Consider the following 26923-nt stretch of genomic DNA (forward strand, 5'->3'; position numbering starts at 1 on the left):
TCTTATCCCATGCAGTCGTACACCTATCTGGAATAACCCTGATATCCTACAAAATAATAAAATGATAAACTTTACATACTGGAAGAATAAAGGTATTAAATATCTGGAACATCTACTTGACGGAACTTGAGTTCATCAATTTTGCTAAACTAAATATGCAATATGGCATTAGTAAAAATAAATTCTTGGAATATGAAAAAGTTAAATCTATAATTAGAAATAAATATAAGCATATTAATGGTGGTTTACAAATCCCAACTAATATATTAGAGTTCCTAGATTTAACCCCCCGACCCCCCAAACTACTGTCTAAATCATACAGGACACTGACTAAAATAGATGATTCAATATCTCTTCCTATTATGAAATGGGAAAAGGATTTATCAGTCATCTTTGAACAAAACTTCTTGGCTCAGATATGTCTAAGAACTTTCAAATTGACTAGAAACACCAACTTACAACTAATACAATACAAAATCCTTCACAGAGTACACTACACAGGACAAAGATTATTCAAGATGGGTTTGGCACAATCTAATATCTGTCCACACTACATAGGCAATCATCCTGATAATTATATTCATGCGTTATGGTTATGCACACCAGTCCAGAGGTTCTGGACACAGATATGTAAGGACTTATCAAAGTGCCCGAGCTGTAAAAATACACCTTCCCCATCAGTTTGCTTGCTCTGTAATTTTGAGGAAAGTCCTCTGGAAAAAGAAATAGTTTACATGGTTTTCACTGCATTATGTATCGCAAAGAAAACTATCCTCATGAATTGGAAAAGTAAAGAAAATCTCAGTATCAATCAGTATAGATATCTTTTGTTGGACCATATTAATCTTGAGACAGCATCTGCATCCACATCTGATTGGTATCTTTGGGCTCCTCTGATCAACACCATCACTTAGTGGAATAGGGGGCGGTGGGTTGCTTCCTGCAGGGCGCAGTGGCTGGATGGAGGGGTTCCTGGGGCTCTGGGGGCACTGGGAGTGGGGCGCCTGGTGGATCTGACTCCAGGGTCTGTTGCCCCCATCTGGGAGGGGCTTGGGAGGCCTACGGGCGGCCTACAGCAACCGCTTGCGGCGCTCTTGGGGAGCTGCGTGGTGACGGACGTGGGTTACTGACCTGGTAGCTGTGCTGCTGCTGGGTGGGGCCGGGGTGGGTCTGGGGGCCTGGGGTCCCTGGGGCGCGACGCCCTCGGGCGGGGGCCCCGGCGGGGCCTCGGGGGTTCCGGTTCTGGTGGGTGTGCCGCTTTTGGTGGGGGCCGGCGCGCGTCCGGGTGTCCGCCCCTGCACGAGGCCTCTGGTGCGCTGGGGGGCCCCGGGGCCTGTTGAGCTGGTAGGGGGGCATGGTCATTAACATCACAGGGCAGATGCTCTTCTCCTTCATTGGATAGGCACTCTGCTAGTGGGGGGAGGGGGAAGGAGGGGGAGTAGGGACTTACCCAGCCTGGATGTCTACTGTCAAATGTATGGTGAGTTGTTTGAATGTTTGTTTTGGTGGAGGGATTAAAATCTACGGGTGGGGGGGGGGAGAGATGGACGTTCTGATTGGCTTGTGTCCGGCCCCCTGTCCGGTCCTGGTCCGTGTCGTCTCCCGGTGTGGGTTTCGCTTGGGGGGTGGGGTTTGGGATGGCTCGTGCGGGCTGGCTGGCCAGGGTCCCCCCCCCTCTTATTTATTTATTTACTTAATTTTTTTGGGGAGGGGGTAAAGCCAGTAGGCTTGGTGGGTGGGCAGGGGGATTTGAGGTGTTGGTCCTGGTGGGTGGTTGGCTGGCGGGCCCTGCGGCCTCTGGCCCCCGGGCTACGGTGGTGCCGCTGGCGAGGCCCCCTTCTCTGGGTGGGGCTTTCGAGGAGCGGGGGTGCCTATTGGAGTAAGTAGGGGAGCTGGCTGCCTGGGATGACTTCCCAGTCCTTTGTTCCCCATCCCCGGACTACTCCCTCTGCCTGCTCCATCACGCCGCCACACATGTAGATCCTTGGGGAGGGGGCGTTACTGGAGGTTGCCACTTTCTGGTGACGCCCCTCTCCCCAATTTTATCATGCATCTTATACACTTTCACTCCAAACATTTTCACAATGCACACTCATGTAGGCCATGGTGTGGGGGGAAGACGTCTGGGGGGGGCTCATGTTGTGTGGGCTTCACCTTGGACGGCTCCCTTCACCTCCTCTAGCACTTAGACATTGAGGGTTCTGGGCAGTTGCCTGGAGGGGGTCCGCTGGCACCAGCCTCCTTCCGGAGGGGGGGTGGGCTGTGCCATGCACCCACTTTGCCGCTCCCAGTTTTTAAACACACTTGAGAACAACATGCAACAACACCACATCTGAGCGAGCGTAGAGAGGATCGGGGACTTTTGCACACCCCCGTTCTCCGATGGCGGCAAGGAGTCTGGGGCCTGGAGGAGGTGTGGGCCACTGTGTCCGGGGTCTTGGTGGGGGGCTGCTATGGGTAGTCAGCGGCTTGCCAGGTCTGGGGCTGACACCTCCGCTCCCCCAAGGAGGGGGTGGGGCAGGGGTGTCTAGGGTAAGGTGGGGGAGGGAGGGGGTTTATTAGGTATTTAGGGGTGAGGGGGGGTTCTGGCTCGGTGGCTCGTATGGGTCGTGTTGGCCCACCCTCTTTGGGGCGTCTGGTCCAGGAGGCGTCTGGTCCGGGAGTGGGGCCGGGGGTCGGGCACCAGCAGTCGTATAGTTGATTTGGGGTGACCCCCCCCCCTCTTGTCAGTGTTGGATGTGAGTGTTATGTTGGAATGTGTGTACAGCGTCCTTTTTTTTCTTTTTTTTCAAATCTGTGTGTGGTGAGTGGGGCACTAGGGAGGGATGGGGTGAACTAGTTTTCCTTTTTTTTCCCCAGGGTTGGGTGTGGTCCGCTCCCTCTCCCAAGAACATCTCAAGTCTTCGCTAGGTGCGGAGCCCATCCCCCCACGTCCTACCCTCCTCCGCTGCGCTGGCAGGCGCCTTGGCCCTCTGGCGCATTGGTGGGCCTCAGGTTTGTGGCGGATTCCCGGGCGTGCGCTGGCCCACTCCCGGCGGCTGCTTCGCGGGGCCTGGCCCCCCGGGGGGCGGCCGGGGCCCCCGCCGCGAGGGCGGGGTGCCCCTGGGGCCTCTGGCCCTCAGGGCCCATGGCCGGGACCACCTCAGCGGGGCTGGCTGCCAGCGGAGCCCACGGGCTTGTCCCCGCGGCTCTTGGGGGCGTCGGCATTGCGGTGGCTGGGGGATTTCCTCGGGGTCGTCTCTCCTCTTTCCTTTGGGGTGGGGGGGGGGGGTGTTGCAGATATCCTGTGTCGGCCCCTCCTGGGCGCCCTGCTTTAGGGGCCCCTTTGGGAGTCCGGGGTTATGGGTCCCCTGAATCCTGCCTCTGTGCTCGGGGAAGGCGGGCCTTTGGTTCTCCACAACCATTATCGAGCTATTTCCTTCTGGATAATTTTCACCTAAACTAGTGCACTCTCACAAACTCCCACATGTGCTGGGTCCCAGGTATTAAATTTTCACTTATATACAGAAAGCCTATAATTTATTTATTTATTTTTGTTCTTTCACTAGTAATGGCATCTAGGTGTTATTCGATTGTATCTGTTGCTTTATGTCTGTTGGTTGTTCAGTTCTTTTTGCATCTCTCTTTCCAGGTGATGGAGCAGACGAAGAACGTTTTATCACTCTCTCCATTTTATCTCTTCTTTCTTTCACCTCTTCTCTTTTTTTTCTCTCTTCTTGTTCTTCCTTTACTCTCCTATTGTAGTGTCCATATAATTTGAAATTATCCCTGCAGGAATCACAATAAAGCTATTTACAAGCATAAATCAAGCAGAGCACTATGGCGAAAGCTGTTCGCTCCACTTGTAAAAGCAAAATCTGTCGAGCTCTATCTGGCATTGGGACATCAATTCCTATTGCCACATTGCTAGACAGGACACTGAAAAAAAAAAAAAGCGAGCCACTAAAGTTGCGATAAATCTCTAACCCCCCCCAAAAAATCTGAACTGTAGTATCTATTTTTTTATTGCTGAGAATTTTATGTGAATTTGTCAATCTTCTATGATTTTAAATTTTGTGTCTGATTTGTGAATTCAGTGTGTATTTGTGAATCCTGTTTGTCTGTTGATGAATCATATGTGTGCTTTTACCAACCTGGAGTGTCTATTTGTAAATATTGAGACTGTTTTAGCTCCTTCCATATACCAGTTCAGGTAACCTATGTATTATTAGCAGCAAAGATTGTTGCACCACTCCTGTTGCCCTTGCTGTTTATAGGAGTTATAAACAAAATTAAATTTTTTTAGCTAGAAATAACTAAAAAATAGTGATGCGAAGAACTAAAGGTATCTTTTTAGATGGAATATGGTATAACGTCACATACCATCTCTCAGTGCTGTTCTCCAGTCTATTGTTTTCAAAGCCGGGCAGCAGGGGCGGCTCTAGACAGGGGCCCACAGGGGCCAGTGCCCCTGTAGAAATAGTCCAGGCCCCTGTTATGGCCTCTGTACTAAAGACATAAATTAAATAAACTTCTTACGATTATATGCATTGGTGAAGAAACCACACCTGATTTGTCACTTTGACCAATTTTATTTTTTGTACCTTTACAATTTCACCCTAACAAGGGTTTAAAAATCAAGGTGTTTTACTTTTAGCTTCAACAGCATTGAGCTGGGATCACAGTTTTCATCTGCTAAATCAGGGATCTGAAACCTGCAGTATCAGTGCCACAAGTGTCTCACTTCAAATTAAGCGATTAAATATTGCCCTGTTTTATGATTTCCTTATTTTATGTGCCCCTGTGAAAAAAACACTGGCCCCACCTTGGCCCCCTTGGTAAATTTGGTCTAGAACCGCCACTGCCGGGCAGGCCACGCATGCATGTATGTCCATGTGAATAGTTGCCACTCAGGGCTTAGCCCCTCCCTGTCCATACAATGCCACCAACAAAGTAGTGTAGCAAAATGGTGGAGAGCATGTCCACCACACAATAAGCCTAGTCTTCCTGTAGCTTTGAAGACAGGGCTCTTGGATTTAGGATGGCTCTGTGCTGTTTAAAACAAACCAATTGATTGTCAAGTCCCTTGTATTTGCAGAGCCCCCAAACATATATTTGGCAGGCCCTGAGATGCTTGACAGATCCCTGGTCAGAAACATGACACAGCCGACATTAGTTGTATTCCTATACCCTGAACATGCAACATCAAGTCATGTTTGAAACAGTTAGCTAAGTGTAAAAATCAATAAAAGTCCTGTTCATGCTGGTCATGGTTTATTTATAATGAGTTCTTCTGCTGTATCCAGGTCTCAGTGTAACAAAACTAATTTCTTTGAGGAGTGGTGATCAGTTTGTTAAATAAGAAGTTCTTAGTTTGAGAGTATACTATTAACACATAAAATGCAATAATAATACAATAATAATGGTGTTTCCTTTCAGAATTCAATGACACATAACATGTGAGCTCTGACAGTTCCAAGAAGCTGGTGAAATATTCCCAGTGTTCTATTATTCTGTATTTACTAGAGGGACATTTTTCACTATACCTATATTGGTATTGGCTAATATAAAAATCATAGGGTCATAAAATTGAAAAAAATGACTGTAAAAATTTATTAAGATAATCTGTTTAATAAACAGTGTTTATAATCATGGCCAAAATAGTTGGTAAAATTCCTAAATTTTACTCTTACAGGAATCCGAAAGTCAGAGGTTTGTAGAGTAGCCAAACATTTTACTCAAGTAGGAATAAAAAAAAGTATTTGAGTAACTGACTGATTTTAACAACCAATTAAATTTGTGTAAATTATGTAATCATACAGACAAAAAAAACTTTGCACAATATATAAATATAAATAAATATAAATAACATCATTACAAAGGATGATGTTATTTATAATACATTCCTGCAGAAGTAATGTTAGAACAGTGCAAAGCAGTTACAGTAAGAATATTGTTTATTCATGTCTGATCTTTATTTAGTGAAGTCACTAGAAGTGGGTAGAGCAGCCAGAAATTATACTCGAGAACAGCTTTACTTAAAAGTAATATTAATTAGAAGTTTAAAGTGTAATGCAGTAAAATTACTTCTAAAGGTACATTTTTAAAAATGACTCAAGGAAATGTAACTGAGTAACTGTAAAGTTACTACCCACCTCTGCTCAAAGCGTAAGCGTGAGAAAATGTAATGTTCTCTCTTGTCCACTGCTGGTCTTCTGGCTGTTAGTCTCTAATGACATCAGTCTCCTTTGTTTCCATGGTAACTCTGAATGGTCTCTGCTTTGGGTCCCCCTTCTTTAATCATCTCTCCATTTCTTTGCTGCTCTTGCTTCTTCTGCTGTTCATCTCCTCGGCATCATTTCCTTTGTATTATTTCCAACATGCATCCTTTTCTACGCTGCCTCTCCAGCGGTCTTCCTCTATGGTGCTCCACAAACAGAATCATGCAGAGCTACAAAACTCACATGATCATGAATCTGTGTTGGAGTAAAATAAAGAAAGAGCCCTGTGCAGCAAACACTCCTGTGGGATAGTATTATTATCAGGTATTATGAGACAATATTAGTTATATGTTCACACAAGGAGGAAGGAAAACGGGTTTTACTGCCACTTATTAAATTAGACCAAGAGAACATTTTGGCTTTGTTGATCCAAACATAATAGAGAATGATAATAAAAGCTTTGTTAATCTCAGGATTAAATGTTTTAAGCACCTCACTGTTGTTTCTCCATAGTGTGAAGACCTCTCAGAACCTCCCATGTACACCCAAGCATGATGGTTTTAAATTCTGCTAGTCTCTATGAACTCTGTGGTTCCACATATTTGTGTATTTGTGGTGCTTCAGATATATATGTATGTATATATTGTAGTGGAATAGTAATTGTAAGCAACAACTGCACAAGCATGGCATAGTTGTTCTGATATTGAGTTGTCAATCACTGATGTGCAATATCTAATATCCTTTTTGGGGAACATTGTAAAGTCAGAGGACAACCATTGCAAAGGGGCAGTAAATGGACACCTGGTTTTGAATGTGACTGTATTCTGTGTGCAGGATCCTTGCCACTGTAGGAGCGGATTTTGATCTGAGAACACTGAGAGCAGTACGAGTTCTGCGGCCCCTCAAACTTGTCTCTGGCATTCCAAGTAAGTTCACAAATATTGGGACTGATGAAGAAGGTAATAGTGATGATAAAAGCGAAGAAACAGTCCCACTTAGTCCAATACTGAGACATTGGTGTAACCTTGTGTAGGAAACTTTAGTAGAGATATTGTTGTTTCAAGGCACACCCCAGTTTTAAAAATAAATAGAAAGGAAAAGCAGTTTAAACTTGGGTGAGCTGATATGGGAAAACGACAACAAAAATATACAAGACGACAAAAATACACAAATTCTATTTTCTTGAAACATGCACTGAACTTAACTTGCAGTGCATGCTACTTTGATTTATGTCTGACTTTAAATAGCCAAAATAGTTCCACACCGCTGCACTGTTTTGTCAACAATGTCATTTGCTGTGTCTTCCGTCTTTTCTTCTTCTCCTACCTGTTACCTGAAGTAAGAGGCTACAGCTGCCCAAACATTAGCGGTTAGCACATCTGGCTGCTACTGTGCTGACTGCATCAATCTAACTTTGCATGGCACTATTCCAGGCACTTGACTGGTCCAACCTGGAGCAACTCTTATTATCCTTGGCTATTCATCTTTTCTGTATATTGAAGGTCTACATCGACCCTTTCTCCTATGTCTATCAAGTAAAAAATTATTTTGAGATATATGGTGATATCATCTTATCCCCAGCTGTAGTTTAAACTTTTAAGATGAGTTGCCTGAATAACAATTAAGTTTTTTGTCTGGTTGTAAGAAATGAAAATGGTATCCGACCATTTTGTGAAGGGATGTGCTCCTGTTCATGGTTAAAGAAGGACATGTCCCTTCATATAAAAGTGGAACTTATGGTACAAAAAATGCCAGCAACTGAGTAGAACAATGTATTGCTTCTGGTAGATTTGTTTAATTATTGACATTTTACAGCTGCAGTTGTGTGCAGTTTGTCCATTTTTCACAAGTAAGCGAGTGTGTACATTACTTGGAATAACTAGGGAAAACTTCAACCTGGATGGTACCGGGCAGTAACATGAGCCAGAGATTTACTTCCAGGGAACATTCTTGTTTTATTCATGTTTCATTCATCCAGTAGCTTCTTACACCTCTGGCACGTCCTGTAACTTAATTTTAAAACACATTACAGATATTATGAATTGCTAACTTCATGAGTAAGTAAAAACATTTACATCTAATTGCCATAATATTTCTCTTTTCTTATCAGCCTCTTTCCTTTGATGCATTCACCGTCACATCATCTATCTGTCTAGCCGATTAAGGTGCAACAATGGCTGCTTGGCTTTTAGCTGTTGAGACATTAGTGCAAAAACTGTCCTAAATGTTATTTTGAAGCAAGACGTTTCTCATGTTTGTTCCTAGGTCTTCAAGTGGTGTTGAAGTCCATTATGAAAGCGATGGTACCTCTGCTACAGATTGGAATGCTGCTTTTCTTCGCCATCCTCATGTTTGCCATCATTGGCCTGGACTTCTACATTGGCAAATTTCATCGAACGTGCTTCAAGAATGATACAACAAGTAAGTAAGATGAAGACATAGAGATTTTTGTCTAAATTCTTGACCTACTTGAATACTTATCAATCTGAATGGAGACACTTCTTTGAGTGTTCCCAAACTGTGATGGATGTCATATCAAACATTTTTTTGGAATGGTAGCGTTTCCAGCAACACTGTCAGTTTTGTTGTACAGAAAGATATGGGCAGCCATACTCTTCCTGCGCACAGTAATGAGTTCCAGGTTTTCCGTCCTTTGACTACACTTGGTAGTTTGTAGAACCTGCACACTGACTATATCCTAAAAAAGCTGCAGTTGTTGGATTTGAGAACACTTTCTAGTCCTCGAAATTTGATCCACTTGCAAGTTGCATAATGTTTTCAGATCATTTCTTTGCATCCATTGGTTCCATGTTGCCAAAATTATTTGTACTTCCTGCTAACATAACAAAATAAGATCATTTGTAGTCAAAATATTTTGGTGGGCTGATTTTATAGATATATATATAAAATTTTATTTTTGTATTTAAAGCACTGAGCTATATAATACACTGGAGTGCTAATCACCGTCTGTTTGAACGAGTCGCTTTGAAGCCACCAGCCGCCATATTGGTACTCCCTATTTCCCCCCAGTAACTAGGGAATATGTGCGCTACAGCATCGAATAACGAGGATTTTCTCATGTTCAGGGAGGGGCTTAAGACTTTTAAAATGTCAAATGCCATATAGTTTTATGTTATGTTCTAAAAATATCAAGTACTGAGAAAGTCATGTGCTGAAATATTTTGCATTTTATTCATTTAAATATATATGTTTAACATTTATAAATATATAAATAACAATGTACAAAAACATATATTTACATATGTGTATACATATATATACATACATACACATACTTATATATACATACATATATATTTAATATGAATAACATGTAAAATATTTCAGCACCTAATTTCCTAGTAGTTGATAGTGTTAGTACATCCACTGACTGTAGAATTACCTGTGAAACGTTTTCACTCAGCCAGAAAGCTGCTTGTTATTGCAACCAAATCCTGTGGGATTCTGGGAGAGTAGGGAGGAGCAAGATGGCGGCCAGTGACTTCAGTTTTTAGGCAAAATCAGCACTCCAGTGTATTATATAGCTCAGTGATTTAAAGTGTTGTATGTGTATTAACCATATTATTTAATTTGGTACATTATAAAAATGTCTATATTGAAATGTCATCTTTCATAGCATCACAGTTTAACCAATGTACGTGTTTATGCTGTGCAATTCTTTTTTGTATCTTCATATGACAAATACAGCGTGGTAAAATCCTTGCCATCTAAAAAAACAGGATCTGTTTTGTGTCCAACTGTGTGTAAATGTGTGTGTTTGTGGCTGTAGAGGAACAGGTGGCAGATTTCCCTTGTGGATTAGAGCCTCCAGCGAGGACGTGCGGCAACGGGACTGTCTGTGAAGAATATTGGCTTGGACCTAACTTTGGGATCACGAACTTTGACAACATCCTTTTTGCCATTCTCACGGTTTTTCAGTGTATCACTATGGAGGGATGGGTGGACATACTCTACAACGTGAGTTTTACTGCAGAAAACACATCTGCATGTTTACATGCTGTCAGTTAGTGATAAATGGTTCCTGATGTGTGGTCTGGGTGCTGGTCACAGCTGGCGTCTCGATTTTAAAAAATTGCGTAGAGTTCATATTCAAAATGTACGTATGCCAAAAAACGAAAATGGCGTTCACAAAAATCACGTAAATAAATGTTAAACCGATTCTTGTTGGGATTCAAAAAATAAATATAAAAATAACTTTAAATTTAAATAGTTAAAAATTTATTCACGAATGAGAGGAAGATGGAGCAGGAGATCCACAGGCGGATTGGTGCAGCGTCTGCTGTGAAGCGGGCGCTGTACCGGTACGTTGTGGTGAAGAGAGAGCTGAGCCAAAAGGCAAAGCTCTCGATTTACCGGTCGATCTACGTTCCTACCCTCATCTATGGCCATGAGCTTTGGGTCATGACCGATATAAGTGGCCGAAATGAGTTTTCTCCGTAGTGTGTCTGGGCTCTCCCTTAGAGATAGGGTGAGGATCTCAGTCATCCGGGGAGGACTCAGAGTAGAGCCACTGCTCCTCCACATAGAGAGGAGCCAGTTGAGGTGGTTTGGGCATCTGGTCAGGATGCCTCCTGGACGCCTCCCTGGTGAGGTGTTCCGGGCACGTCCCACTGGGAGGAGGCCCAGGGGAAGACCCAGGACACGCTGGAGGGACTATGTCTCCCGGCTGGCCTGGGAACGCCTTGGGATTCCTCCTGAGGAGCTGGCCCAAGTGGCTGGAGAGAGGGACGTCTGGGGCTCCCTACTGAAGCAGCTACCCCCGCAACCTGACCCCGGATAAGCGGAAGAGGATGGATGCATAGTTAAGAATTTTTTTTCTTTCGTTTTTTTGGGTATTTTTGAAGACCTTTACATCGACAGGCATATGTTTGAAAAGTCTACATACTGTATTCAGAGATACACTAACAGTTTTAGAACGGTAGGTACATAATAATCCCAGATAGAACGTGGCTTTGAGTGCAATATCATAACGAAATGACTCTTTTTAACTGTGTCTTTGTGTGTGTGTGTGTGTGTGTGTTCAGGCCAATGATGCCTCAGGGTACATGTGGAACTGGCTATACTTCATCCCTCTCATCATCATCGGATCCTTCTTCATGCTCAACCTGGTGCTAGGCGTGCTGTCAGGGTGAGTCTGTACAATGCAAGCAGCTTTTAAGAAACTCTCAGCCAAACTCTCTTGCTAAGACGAGCAGCAATGACGTAGGAGTTAGGGAGTTTGTCCAGTAACAGTCTCAGTCATTGTGTCCTTGGGCAAGACACTTCACCTGCTTTGCCTGTTGCCGGTGGTCAGACGGGCCACTTGGTGCTGATTGTCTGGCAGCTCTGCTTCTGTCAGTCCTCCCCAGGGCAGCTGTGGCTACAATGTAGCTCACCACACCCAGCAAATGAATGGGTGAATGAAGTAGTGTGAAGCGCATTGGGTTCCTTTAGACTTGATAAAGAGCTATACAAGTGCTTACCATTGTAGAGCATTTGGGAGCACTCACAGAGACCTGTGTTCTTAGCAGAACACAGAATTGCACATCACTGATCTCAATCAATCCATACAAATCAAAACAGCAGTGCATCAAAATTAAAACATGTACAAAGAAACGACAAAAGACAGGCCTCAAAGTTCCACAGTATCTCTTTAGTTTCCCTGCAATTACACCCTTATACCGCAGTGTTCAAAACGCCAGCATACATTGCCAGAAGGGAGTGTGACAGTAGCTTAAGCATTTACAGTCCAACACAACTCTGAAATGCTACTGTTCTACAGCCCTTTGACATCCTGCATCTAGAACTCTACTCCAGAGTGTACACTTTTCCTGCACTTACTAATTTAGGTGAATTCCACATCTGTGGCAAAACCAGTTAAATATTGATAAGATTTTATTAAAACGTAAATTTAAAGTTTAATTTAAGTGAGCTGCTGCTGACTGAATGTAGTGTTCAGAGCTCTCCAGAGTGATTCTGCCCCTTCATCAAAGCAGCAAAGGTAGATGACACCGACATGTGTCAGTGCTATTTGAAGCGTTTGTGTTTTTCTGTGCTATATAATATAATTTTACTGTGATGGTGAAGTTATCCACAGCACTGTCATGTTTTTCTTACAAGTACAGGAAGCAACTTTTTTTCACATCTATTTTATTTTATCACCCTTCACAGTTCTTTAGACTGTTTCTTTATATTAATTGAAGAATTTATCACTTAATTACTCTTTTTCAGTTTGAGTTAGATTTAGCATATAAGCGCATGTCCCTAACACTTTAAGTTTAAAACCAAAGGTTTGTTAATCAATATTGCATAAAAAGTAGAGATGTCTTTTAAGCCTCCATAATCCCTTGTCACTCCTACATGCTGCCAAAAAGTCCAAGATCCTGTATTTTTAATTTGTATGATCATATTAAAATGAAGGAGATCACCTTTGCTCTTAAACCTTCTGAATTTTGTTCTTGCGTCACAATGTTGCTTTAAAAGGAGATAGGAAGAGCTGGTAATAAAATTAAAATTAAATTGGAAAAAATGCATTAAAATCTCATACCGGTTTCTACACTGCCTGTTTAATATTTCAAGATTAAAAATAAAGAACAAATGTGGTTCTTGTCACTTTCACCCGAGAAAAAAAAAGACGTTTGGCTGTTGGGCTTCATCTACAGTTCTTGGTTTCATATTTGTTAATACAGAGAAAGATTGTTTAATCTACTACACAAACAGATAGAAAGGCTGGATAAAAACTTTGAATGCAGGTAACCTTCGTCTGTGTCCATTTGCCTTTTGTTGTTCATATCTCCTGCTCTCTCTGTAGAAGTTGTCAGAAGGTTTTACAGTGAGCTGGTAAAGTGGAAGGTCACTGATGCTGTCCGACTGGCCCCTGCAGGGGCCATGTCTCTGTTTAAAGGCCATCATCTGATCTGTAGAAGGCAGGGGGCAAAGACATGTCTGTTTCAGAGGCTTCAGACCTCCAAGGGAGTCCAGAAACATTCACAAAGGGATCATAATCTCACAAATCTTCATTTCTGTCCCGATTAGAACAATGTTTGCTTTATGAAACCATTGTTAGGCACTGGAACTAGAACTGGAAAAAAACACAAAAGTCTAGGTAGTGTTGTGCAATTTTACTTATTTGATTATGAATGTTATTAAAAATTATAATTGGATACTGCGATAGACTGGCAACCTGTCCAGGGTGTACCCTGCGTCTCGCCCATTGATTGTTAGAAAATGGTTGGATGGATGGATGGATAATTGGATATTACCGTACAATTTATAATATATTATTCTAATCAAAGGGTAACTACAACAACATTTTTTCTCAAATGGTTGTGATTAAGGGCTATCAGCCTTTGATGATTATCACTAGCAGTTGGCTAGTGAACAATTATTAGCCTTATTTAATATGGAAGATGGGTGTCTAACCAGTTGTAGAACTGAGTTAGGCATGCCCTAGTAAACGCTCATAACCTTAAATTATGATTGCAGTTGGAATTATTGATCATTAGTCAATAATCACAATCAAATGAAAATGTCTAAGTATATTTGGATGTTAACTCAAAAGTGAGATGATTCAAAAATTCTTATAGACCATTTGCTCACTGATTTAAAATAATCCCAGGCGACCTTGATTAGCTAGTTAAAATGTATTAAACCAGTATTTCCCTGTTACAATTATTCTGTTTAACAACACTACTTGAACACACTAACAACTGAAGAAAAACACAAAATAGAAAAAATAAATACACTCAACAAAAATATAAACGCAACACTTTTGCAATGAACTCAAAGATCTAAAACTTTTTCCACATACACAATATCACCATTTCTCTCAAATATTGTTCACAAACCAGTCTAAATCTGTGATTGTGAGAACTTCTCCTTTGCTGAGATAATCCAACCCACCTGACAGGTGTGCCATATCAAGATGCTGATTTGACACCATGATTAGTGCACAGGTGTGCCTTAGACTGCCCACATTAAAAGGCCACTCTGAAAGGTGCAGTTTTATCACACAGCACAATGCCACAGATGTCGCAAGATTTGAGGGAGCGTGCAATTGGCATGCTGAGAGCAGGAATATCAACCAGAGCTGTTGCTCGTGTATTGAATGTTCATTTAATTTCTCTACCATAAGCCATCTCCAAAGGTGTTTCAGAGAATTTGGCAGTACATCCAACCAGCCTCACAACCACAGACCACGTGTAACCACACCAGCCTAGGACCTCCACATCCAGCATGTTCACCTCCAAGATCGTCTGAGACCAGCCACTTGGACAGCTGCTGAAACAATCGGTTTACACAACCAAAGAATTTCTTAACAAACTGTCAGAAACCGTCTCAGGGCAGCTCATCTGCATCGGGGTCTCCACCTCACTCCAGTTAGTTATCATTACCGACTTGAGTGGGCAACTGCTCACATTCGCTGGCATCTGGCACCTTAGAGAGGTGTTCTCTTCATGGATGAATCCCGGTTTACACTGTTCAGGGCAGATGGCAAACAACGTGTGTGGCGTCGTGTGGGTGAGGGGTTTTCTGATGTCAATGTTGTGGACCAAGCGGCCCATGGTGGCGGTGGGGTTATGGTATGGGCAGGCGTCTGTTAGGGACGAAGAACACAGCTGTATTTTATTGATTTTGAATACACAGAGATACCGTGACGAGATCCTGAGGCCCATTGTTGCGCCATACATCCAAGAATGCGGCCCCATGTTGCAAGGGTCTGTACACAATTCTTGGAAGCTGAAAATGTCCCAGTTCTTGCATGGCCGGCATACTCACCAGACATGTCACCCGTTGAGCATGTTTGGGATGCTCTGGATCGGTGTATACGGCAGCATGTACCAGTTTCTGCCAATATCCAGCAACTTCGCACAGCCATTGAAGAGGAGTGGACCAACATTCCACAGGCCATAACTGACAACCTGATCAACCTATGCGAAGGAAATGTGTTGCACTGTGTGAGGCAAATGGTGGTCCCACCAGATACTGACTGGTTTTCTGAGTTCCCAGATCCCCCCCCCCCAATAAAACATAACTGCACCTTTGAGAGTGGCCTTTTATTGTGGGCAGTCTAAGGCACACCTGTCCACTAATCATGGTGTCTAATCAGCATCTTGATATGGCACACCTGTGAGGTGGGATGGATTATCTCAGCAAAATATAAGTGCTCACTATCACAGATTTAGACTGGTTTGTGAACAATATTTGAGGGAAATAGTTATGTTGTGTATGTGGAAAAACTTTTAGATCTTTGAGTTCATCTCATAAAAAATGAGAGCCAAACCAAAAGTGTTGCATTTCTATTTTTGTTGAGTGTAGCTTAGCTAGTAAAAATAATTTGTGTAGTATAACATATCTAAAACATGATAAAGATATTTTCTCTGACACGAGAAAAATATATTAAATTAGCTAAAATTCAATCGAGCCATATCTCATCTAAAGACATACACCCCCAACGGTCATTTTGTCTGTACAAATGAGTGTACAGACAAAATGACCTGCTATATCAGGCTGACAGAAAGCTAACAACTGATAAGTCAACTGAGCCTACATCCACATAAAGATGAATACTGTATCCGCACATAAATGTTTGAGCATAAAAATGAAACATACAAAGGAGGAGCCTTAATAGCAGCATAACTCTTGATGGCCAACAACACCAGATCAGGAGTCTTTAAGGCCCGAAAATGCTTCTGCAGGAGTCTTGGCAACAGTGACAGATCAAGTCAGAAGGTACAGATGGTGCAGAAGATGATGGGTTGGCTCTGGAACTCAGAGGTGATTCTGAGCAGGAACTTGGGCTTGATGTGTCTGTCAGCTGTCCATCAACGGCAGGATCAAAAGTGTTAACTTAAAGAATCAATGACCCCAGTGATCTGAGACATCCAAATCTGATGCAGTCTGAGGCATCCAACTGACCCCCAGTGGATGAGTCTGAGGCATCAGGCTGACCCTCAGATGCAGAAGAGTCCAGGAGACATGGAGCAGCAGTCCAGCAACAGCATTAAGATGACTTAAACAAAACCCTGCAGTAGAACTCTTGGGAGGAGATGATGAGCTGCAGTAAAAAGGTCTAAGTGCTGCCTCATAATCTTTCTCCATTTCTTTAAGTTTGTCCACCAGCAAAGGTGATGAATGGAGAAGGGTGAGCACTATGAGGTCTATGTATATCTATTTCTATAGGGATTTGCACTTTCCAACTTCAGCTTCTCACGCATATCTATGGTGAATCTAAGGTTTGTGACATAGAATGCGCATGGAGCTGGCATCAGAGAGAAAAAGATTAAAGTTCAAATAGAAAGCAGTGCGTCTAGAGCAGTTTTATCGTGTATGATGGTAGATTATCTTTTTTTTCTCCATGTGGCTGGTCGAAATCGAGCTAAAAATGCTCCAAGTAATAAAAATCGAGAGAATTTTACAGTATGCTTGGCTCCTCCAGCGCTCCCCGAATCCGGCCAGAGCAGTCACGTGACGAAAACAGCTGTGACGTCACACTTGTCAAGCGTCCTCGAGCGGAGGGACACAAATATTGTAAACCAGTTGGCTGTTTTTAGGGGTTGCAAAAGTGCTTGCTAGTCTACACCTGCTGTGATGGATAAAATAGCAGGCTTGTTGCATATAAAAAGATTCATACATATTGAAACCACAGCAGGTTTGATCCCGCCCTCATTCATAATCCATATTTCTTAAGAGCAGCAAGACCAAAAATTCTTCTTAGTACTTAGCTTCGGCATTCATTATAATACATTCTCCCACTGCTGCCTTGTTCTGATTTGTAAAGGTAGGAGGGTTCAAGTAATGAAGCTTTGTGGCTCATGTATATTATCATTATATGTGCAAGACATAATGCATTTGGTACTATGGAGACTTTCTTGGGCAGACAGAAAGGGGTCAAATGACAATGGAGGAGGCATTGGCAGATTGAAAATAGCTCTAACCCAGTTTTATTGCATATTTCTTGAAAGTTATTCAAATGCTACTAAAAGTTTGAATTTCCATTGTGATAATAAAATCTATCTTTCATTACTGGTGCACAGCATAAGTAATGAAAACAAATTGTAAAACTGTAAGACAACTTGATGGTTTTGGATGCATTTTTATCTAAAGGTGTGAAGATATTTATTTACATTTCACCTTGGGTCATGTGTAATAAGGACTGTCATTATCTTTGTTACATGGTAGACAGTGTGGGTTTGTTTAGACAACCATAGCCAAAGCTAAAAGGCATTAAATGAAACCTTGTAAAGATATTTACACTCAACAAAAATATAAACGCAACACTTTTGGTTTTGCTCCCATTTTTTATGAGATGAACTCACAGATCTAAAACTTTTTCCACATACACAATATCACCATTTCCCTCAAATATTGTTCACAAACCAGTCTAAATCTGTAATAGTGAGCACTTCTCCTTTGCTGAGATAATCCATCCCACCTCACAGGTATTAGTGCACAGGTGTGCCTTAGACTGTCCACAGTAAAAGGCCACTCTGAAATGTGCAGTTTTATCACACAGCACAATGCCACAGATGTCACAAGATTTGAGGGAGCGTGCAATTGGCATGCTGACAGCAGGAATGTCAACCAGAGCTTTTGCTCATGTATTGAATGTTCATTTCTCTACCATAAGCTGTCTCCAAAGGCGAGAATTTGCTCCACATTACTCCAGACTTTTTCAATTGAGAAAGCTTCCTGGATAGGGAGCAAAACGTCTTCAAAGTACAGAGAACAAGTCCAGTTGCTTTGTTTTTTTTATTCTTTTTAGAATGAGAATTTGGCAGTACATCCAACCAGCCTTACAACTGCAGACCACGTGTAACCACACCAGCCCAGGACTTCCATATACAGCATCTTCACCTCCAAGATAGTCTGAGAGCAACAACTCGGACAGCTGCTGAAACAATTGGTTTTCATAACCAAAGAATTTCTGCACAAACTGTCAGAAACCGTCTCAGGGCCGCTCATCTGCATGCTTGTCGTTCTCATCGGGGTCTCCACCTTACTCCAGTTTGTCATCGTTACCGACTTGAGTGGGCAACTGCTCACATTCGCTGGCATCTGGCACCTTAGAGAGGTGTTCTCTTCATGGATGAATCCCGGTTTACACTGTTCAGGGCAGATGGCAAACAACGTGTGTGGCGTCGTGTGGGTGAGGGGTTTTCTGATGTCAGTGTTGTGGACCAAGTGGCCCATGGTGGCGGTGGGGTTATGGTATGGGCAGGTGTCTGTTAGGGGACGAAGAACACGACTGCATGTTATTGATGGAATTTTGAATACAAAGAGATACCGTGACAAGATCCTGAGGCCCATTGTTGTGCCATACATCCAAGAACATCACCTCATGTTGCAGCAGGATAATGCACAGCCCCATGTTGCAAGGATCAGTACACAATTCTTGGAAGCTGAAAACGTCCCAGTTCTTGCATGGCCGGCAACCTCACCGGACATGTCACCCCTTGAGCATGTTTGGGATGCTCTGGATCGGTGTATACGGCAGCATGTACCAGTTCCTGCCAATATCCAGCAACTTCGCACAGCAATTGAAGAGGAGTGGTCCAACATTCCACAGGCCATAACTGACAACCTGATCAACTCTATGCGAAGGAGATGTGTTGCACTGCGTGAGGCAAATGGTGGTCACACCAGATACTGACTGGTTTTCTGAGTCCCCAGATCCCCCCCCCCCACCCCCCCCATAAAACAAAACTGCACCTTTCAGAGTGGCCTTTTATCGTGGGCAGTCTAAGGCACACCTGTGCACTAATCATGGTGTCTAATCAGCATCTTGATATGGCACACCTGTGAGGTGGGATGGATTATCTCAGCAAAGGAGAAGTGCTCACTATCACAGATTTAGACTGGTTTGTGAACAATATTTGAGGGAAATAGTGATGTTGTGTATGTGGAAAAACTTTTAGATCTTTGAGTTCATCTTATAAAACATGGGAGCAAAACCAAAAGTGTTGCGTTTATATTTTTGTTGAGTGTAGTAAAATAATAGTACAAAACCCTGATCAACCCTATCAGGGGTTTGTACTATTATTTTACTAAAGGTCAGCAAAACTGATTAATTGTGGAGGTAGCAATGTTTGGTTAATTTCACAGTTAATTAAGTCCTACTTAATTAAACATTGAATAATCACCATCAAATAGCAGCACTTAAGGTAAACAGCGTTTGGCTAATAGCTTTCAGGTAGAGTAATGGCTGGCCACACTAGGTCTGGAAGCTTTAAATGGTGGGCGCCTCACAGAAATGAGCTAGCCCCTAGCAATGGTTAGCCCATGCAACAGTTAGCTTCAAAATTGTTCTGGCTCAGGCCCTCAAGTTTCCGTTGGCTGGTCTGGGCAGCATTGGCTCGTATGAGCGGCTGCAGGCAGCGTTGGCTCATCCGGGCCGTTTGCTTGGCCAAAAGCAAAATGGACGCCACTCTGTTGATCGACTGGAAGACACGAGACTTAATAACGGGACATATAATAATAATAATAATAATAATAATAATAATAATAATAATAATAATAATAATAATAATAATTTATTTGCAATGCACTTTACATTTAAAAAAAACATCAAAATTCTACAAGTGAAATTCTTAGGCAGATAAAAACAATCAGTGTAAAGTAATCACAACAGAGGGTTAGGGAGGGTGATGCCACACTTTGATCCTGCCACGTGGTTTAATTAAAAGCCTACCGCGTGCTCAGACACGCACAGTTCAGCTGAGACATCTTCTCAATACAGCGGTGCTGTGTTGAAGAAAAAGGGATGGCTGTGACGGACTGGGTTACAACCTCAGGGTGCCGCGGGGCAGTGCAGGAAATTGTAGTTCAAACTGTGTTGCATGCTGGGAGCTGCAGTTCGTCACATCGTAATGGCATAAGAGTAGAGCAGAAAACTACATGCCACTCCACTCTTGTGACACAGCTAATTCCTTTCTTTTTCTTTTTGTAATTTCTCGTTGTTTTCTGCAGATCTAGTCCTCAGGACAGTCGAATTAGGCTCCCGAATACATGGTTGCTCATGACGTTAAAATCAAATACTTTTTACTACTTCCCATGAAATTATTGTGACAATGGCATTTCTTTTTGGCACGTCATCTGAAAAATATATTGTACATCATCTGAAAAAGATATTGATCAAACTCATACCACAGTGAATATTAAACCACAATAAAAATAGGATTGACGTTACTGGCAGCAGTGTATCTGATTACTTCCTGGTTTCAGTAATTGGATTTCTTTGCCTGAGTTCTGAGTCAGTATTTGTGTTGTTTTGAATAATTAAAGAGGAATACTTCAGCGTCTGCTCGTGTGAATACAGTAATAGAAGCTATTACAATTTATATGGACAGATGCATCTAGGTAAGCAGTAAATGTCAAACTAACAACCACATGTGAAGCACTATATAAGATTCTCAACAAACCATCACACATCTTGTTGCCCCAGATGGCTTGTTTTCTGTCTGTGGGTAAACAGGTAGGTAGTATACGCAGACCAGACTTTCCATGTGATGACTCAGGCCAGGCGTTCAGTGGCCTGATCTGATCCTCTACCATGGTAACCTTCCTATTCTCTTTTCCATCCTTCCATCCATTTGGGGTGTCACTGCCACAGGCATTTTAGTCAGAATGCTTCCAGAGAAAGAAAAACGTTGTGGGCTGTGTGTGAGTGGAAGCCTTCAAGTCTCCTGTTTGGTGTGAACTCAGTGTGATGTGCTCACTCTTATATGTATTTGCCAATCCAGTCTGTGTTGTCAGTCAGTGTAAAATATGTGGTCCCGGAAATTTTCACAAAACTATTTTCCTAGAAACACACACACTTCTACAGCCAGACATGAATACAGTGCCCACAAAATTAGACTTAAAGAGGCTGACACACACACACAAACACACACACACACACACACACACGCAAACGACACACACACACACAAAGTGAAGAAGAAATCCACTGCAATGCAGGATAGAGGTTTCCCCTCCACTGTATGAGAGACACACCAATCACAGAGCAGGGGATGAACTGGAGAGCCCTCATGTTGTTATGTTGTTCATCTAGCTTCCACTCTCTCTTTCTTATGTCATCAGTCTCTCAGCCTGTCTTTACCTCTTTTTATTTTCTCCTTGTTTCATTTCCCCTTCTCTGCCTCGTTTCCTTCATATTTGTTAAAAAAACAGAAAGACATAACTCTTAATCTTCAGTTAAGGTCACTTTATTTTTATTGTGCCAAATTACAACAAATGTCACCTCAACAGAAACAGGACTACTGACGTAGGATCCAAACTGGTCAAAATTCAGTTTCAATCAATCCAATTCATTGCAGTAAAATTCAATTACAGTGTTTTAGTTTGATGTGACAACATTCAGTCCTGTTCCATCCACACTGGAATACAATGCAATCCATTTCAATTGGTTATAAAACACCAGGTGATAAATGGTAGATTTGGCCTGCACTTGTATAGCGCCTTTATCAAGTCCTGAGGACCCCAAAGTGCTTTACACTACAGTCATTCATCCATTCACGCACACATTCACACGCTGACAGTGGTGAGCTGCATTATAGCCACAGCTGCCCTGGGCCAAACTGACAGAAGTAAGGCTGCCATACAAGCATTGCCACCAGGCCCTCTGGCCACCAGCAGCAGGCAAAGCAGTTGAGGTGTCTTGCCCAAGGGCACAACAACTGAGGCAGACAGAGCTGGAGTTTGAACCAGCAACCCACCAGTTAAAAGACAACCGCCTTACTCCTTCTCCTTCCTTTAATCAAAGAAAACCAGGTACAAAAGCATTGATTTTACAGTCATTCCTGCTCCTTAGCAAGCATGTGGTGACATTGGCTGGAGTGACAGTTGCTAACTATTGGAGTTGGATGAGCAAAACTGGAAGCTTTTTATGTAGCTATAGCAAATTGGGGGGAAAAAACACTGCCAGAATAGTACAATGATTACTAGGTAAACCCTTAACATATCATCACAAAGGTATGATTCAGTAGCATGTTTATATAGAGACACTGCATAGTTAAAGTTGGAACAATGTGGTTTATTCATACGACCATATGTCACTTTTTTGGTTTAGTCACTTCTCAAACACAATGTCACAAGTTATAGAGGGTGCAACTATTTATACCTGACAAATCCTCTTGATTTTAAACTGAGTAGATGTTAGACTGAGAGACACACCAAAGCAAAGCAGAGAAGAGTCTCAGCTATCACTAGTCTGCTATTTGAGAACAGTAAGGGTTCTAACTCAGCTGCACTCATGATAGAGACAGAACAGCTAGGCCGATCCAAGGCTTTATATTGACCTTTATCAACAGCAATAAGATACAATGCTCATTCACTAAACTGCTGACCTGAAACGTCATCAAGCCAAATGTAAACACACTGGGAAAAATCTGGTAAGGTCCAAATCCATCTGCCTGTAGCAGCCACAAATAGCAGAACATCTATTTATCAATACATCTTTACAGGTCAGTGTTAATTAAATGAAGAGAAAAAATGTCCACTTCCACATAGATATATGAAGCTTGTTGTCTCACCAAGACACTACCAGTTCAGCTGGCCAACACGGTGCCTCCTTGTCAACAGTTAAGAACACCAGGATTTATTTGTTTTTATTTCAAATGTAATAAACCGTTCTTGTCTGCGTGTATGTGTGTCTATTTTTATTTACTGGGATTTCTGAAGAGAGTTTGCGAAGGAAAGGGAGCGCGTGGAGAAGAGGCAAGAGTTCCTAAAGCTTCGCCGACAGCAGCAGATCGAGAGAGAGTTGACTGGTTATTTAGAGTGGATCTGCAAAGCAGGTTGGTAACACACACAGATGCTCTGTTTACTCAATAAATATTGAATCAGCCAACAGACAAATCTTAAGGTTACCTTTGGGTATTTCTATTATAAATGTCACAAAGTGTAAATCTATTGCAGAGGAAGTGATGTTGGCTGAGGAGGACAAACACGCAGAAGAGAAATCCTTGGATGGAGCGTGGTACAAAAGGAAACATAACCCCAACTCTGGTAAAGGGCAGGCGTCAGCACAATCTGATTTGTTCCAATCAAATCAAAGCACATTTATAGTAATACCAAAGCAAACCAAAAATATACATCTTAAAAACATGGTAAAAACATCTTGGTAACGTTGTGTTGAAAACAGATAGCAGAGATGTTTGTTTGAGGTAAATCTGCCTGTGCAGAAGTTTTATGATTATGTTCTCTGTTAAAATGCTCAGTAACAGACACCCACTAACTTTCTATATGATCCAAGTAGGAGGGAAAACAAATAATGGGGCCAGACTAAGCTACCTGCGTTGCAGTGTAGTCCAGTGCTTTTGTATTTCATCAAAATTCATTCATCCTGTATCAAATGAAGCCATCTTTAATTTTTGGTTTTTGCTTTCTGGCATTTTTGCATAATTTACAGACTTTTTTCCAGGCCTTATGAAGCTAGACCACATTTAGACCAGGCAGTTTTGCTCGGGCCAACGAGCAAACTGTGTCACCACATTGCATGCTGTTTCACACGCATAACAATTTCTGGGTCATATAAATCTGACAAATTAAATATTGAGATTAAATTCTGTCCTGTGGAAATCTATTTCTGGTTTTTGATTTTATCCTAAAAACACATTGCTAAACAATCTGTTGATTTTTGATTATGTATATGAACTGAAAAAGATTTTTTTTAAAACCCTGACACACATATTCCTTCTCCTGCAAATTTCTTTTTCTCTTTTTTGGTACTTCTTTTATTTTTATTTATTTTTAATGTGTCCAGTTCTGACAGTGTAGCATTAAGAATTGCTGTCTTAATTCCTCAGAGAGAGAACAGATTTACTTTTTTTGCATATATATATATATATATATATATATATATATATATATATATATATATATATATATATATATATATATATATATATATATATATATATGCAAAAAACTTTATTAGATATTATTTTGGAATTATTTCAAGTTCAATGGACAAAGAAACATAAAGGTAAAAGAGAAAGGAAGAGAAAAAGATGAGGCAAAACAGTAAAAGGGAGAAAAGGTGACAAAAATAGAGGAAAAAAAGAGTGCAAGACAACATCCTCGGAGTCAGCTTCCACACCTGCAGAGAGAGAGAGAGAGAGAGAGAGAGAGAGAGAGATAAAGATAGAAAAAAACAGCAAAGCCAACAGAAAAAGTATCACAGACACAAACAATTAACGCCTTGGTAACGTCACTAAAAATGTGCAGTATTGTTTAATACAAGATGTATTTAGTGACAGCCAAAACTAATGATAGGGTTTATCTGTATAGAAGTGTATCTGTAAGCACCTGTAGGTGTTTGTGAGAGCATGCTTGTATAGTATGTAAAGTTAACCCATAAGGAAAATGTTCAGTAGTGGTTGTGAGGAGACACAGAACCGCCTCCCAGAGCGGCGAGGCAAACGCTGGGGAGACCAGAGCCTGAATGCTTCTTTTATTATTCTGATACCAGTTACTTTGTTTCTCTATCTTAAGCCCCGACTTTGAACTAGTCCTCAGTACTGAGGGAGGAACATAAACTTTCAGCAAAACAGACTATTTATATTTTTCTAACAATTTGACATTTTAGTAGATTCCAAGTGTCTATGTTTAAATGGAGTTCGTGATTGCTGAAGTAATTGTTATTTTGAGCACAAATTCAGAAGAAAAGTTCTGAGCCCCAGCTCCCAGTACAGGGGTGGGGCTTAAGAGTGAGGAAGGTGTGGTTACAATATGAGCGCTTTTGTAAAGAAAATATTTGTATTGTCTCTATAAAACACAGCGGTGTATTTCATCAGGTATAGGAACAACATTTAATATTTTCTTCATGATGTGAGGAGAAAAAAGACCTGCTGAAAGCAAGTGAATCAGAAGAGTGAAAAGGAACAGCAGGAAATCGTTACTTGGTTCCATTCTGTATTTACAGTGCTGAAAAGGACGAAAAAGAGCAAGAATGAACTCATCAACGCAGAGGAAGGGGAGGACCATTTCACAGACATCTCATCTGTTGGTGAGGACAATATAATATATTTTGTCTTATCTTATAAGATACTCCTTCTGAAGACTGTACAGAGTAAGAAAATAAAACAAGGAACTTTTCTTCTGTTGTTGAAATTTACTAGAATTTTGCTGGATTTTTACATCAGTGTCATTAAGATCTCATGGTGGGCATCACATATCAAAGTTTGATTAGGTGACTCCTCTCTACCATACCGTTTCTTATATTTTGGAGCTCCCAGCAGATTTCTTAAGAATTGGTTGATCTTTGTTTGACTATAGCTTAACAGGAAAGAAGGCAGAGAGAAAAGTCCTGTCTGGGACTTGAACCTTGGACAGCTTTATTTAAGACTCACGTCCCCTGTACGTAATGCACAAAGGATTTTTTTCAATTAAATTTGGTCACATGTTCTCTCAGCCTGTGTTAATAAACTGAAGTCATATGGGGGGGGGGGCAGATAACTAAGCAACAAAAACATGAAAGCAAATTGAACCACCTCAATGAAATTATACTAATAAATTTAAAGACCTATTACAATTCCAGTCCTTTGGACCAATATTCTGTGTTCTTTATCTATGACTTGTGAAAATCCATTTTCTGCATCGATGAACATTTAACTGGTCACCGCAATGCAACTTGTTCAGGCAGCATTTGAGGAGAATCTCCCCTAAACATGTTTTTACAGGAGAGAGAGCATCTGTTTTCTAAAATTTTCTGTCAAGGAATGCAGACTAAGTTTTAAAATAAAACAAGGAAATTGCTGCTCTGTCATATTTTCTGTCTTCTTCCTGTTCTCCTGCTTGTTATTTTTCTTTGCATTATTACATTTCAGCTTAATTTTGGTTACTCATTGTTTAATATAGGGCAGGCAGGCTGAATAGCTGCACAGAAAGGAGTGGTAAAAATCATTGAGTGTGTCTCATTGATTCACTGAGGCCATATATCAGCTATGAGTTATTCCCTGTGTTCACTACACTTGTAGACTTTTCCTCTATAGAAAACTTTCAGAACTGGCTAAAGTGTATCAAACACCCACAATCATAACATATTCTTGTCCAGATCTTATTGGGCAAAGCTATGCTGGTCTGAGACTTGTGAACTTTATTGCCATCTCTGTGTGTCTCATTCCTACTGCCCCCCCAGGGTCGCCGTTTGCGCGAGCTAGTGTGAAGAGCAAGAATGAGAGCTCGTCATACCTCAGGAGGAAAGAAAAGAGGATTCGCTTCACCATTCGCCACCTGGTCAAATCCCAGACATTTTACTGGACTGTCTTATGCCTTGTTGGCCTCAACACACTGTGTGTAGCCATAGTTCATTATGACCAGCCTGATTGGCTGACCTATGCATTATGTAAGTAGTAGTTAATATGTTTAGTGAGTATATTAAGTCTTTTAATATTACTGGCGTTGTTAGATGCTTGTCAGTCTACTTATGTGAAGCTGTTTTAAAAGGTAATTCTATTCATCACTGAAATCACTTCAAAAATCAAACTTTTATGGTTCTTTTTTCAGATAATTTTCTAAACGGTGGTACTCATCTAATATTTAAAATTTTATGCTAACTTTTTTTTTTCTGCCCTGTACCAGAAGATTTTAGCATTACTAGTAATAAATAGTGATGCACCAATCAGTCAGCCAGTAATCAAAGTTCCCCTCAGTTGGATCTGACTGGTGATTGACAGGAAATATCCATAAATATTTTTTTTGATTGTTTATCAAAATCTCAC

General features: G+C 41.5%; 1 protein-coding gene across 1 annotated transcript in view; it reads left to right on the forward strand.

The window, feature by feature from the left end:
• The window catches only part of cacna1ba (calcium channel, voltage-dependent, N type, alpha 1B subunit, a), a 133069-nt gene that overhangs the window by 35637 nt on the left and 70509 nt on the right, over window positions 1-26923 (forward strand). Inside the window, 8 exon segments of the mRNA XM_036144732.1 lie at window positions 7035-7126; window positions 8466-8621; window positions 9991-10178; window positions 11246-11349; window positions 22881-22996; window positions 23118-23207; window positions 25126-25209; window positions 26332-26547. Coding sequence (XP_036000625.1) covers window positions 7035-7126; window positions 8466-8621; window positions 9991-10178; window positions 11246-11349; window positions 22881-22996; window positions 23118-23207; window positions 25126-25209; window positions 26332-26547 — 1046 coding nt within the window.

The sequence above is a fragment of the Fundulus heteroclitus genome, chromosome 12, assembly GCF_011125445.2.
Source record: "Fundulus heteroclitus isolate FHET01 chromosome 12, MU-UCD_Fhet_4.1, whole genome shotgun sequence".
Classification (NCBI taxonomy): Eukaryota; Metazoa; Chordata; class Actinopteri; order Cyprinodontiformes; family Fundulidae; genus Fundulus; species Fundulus heteroclitus.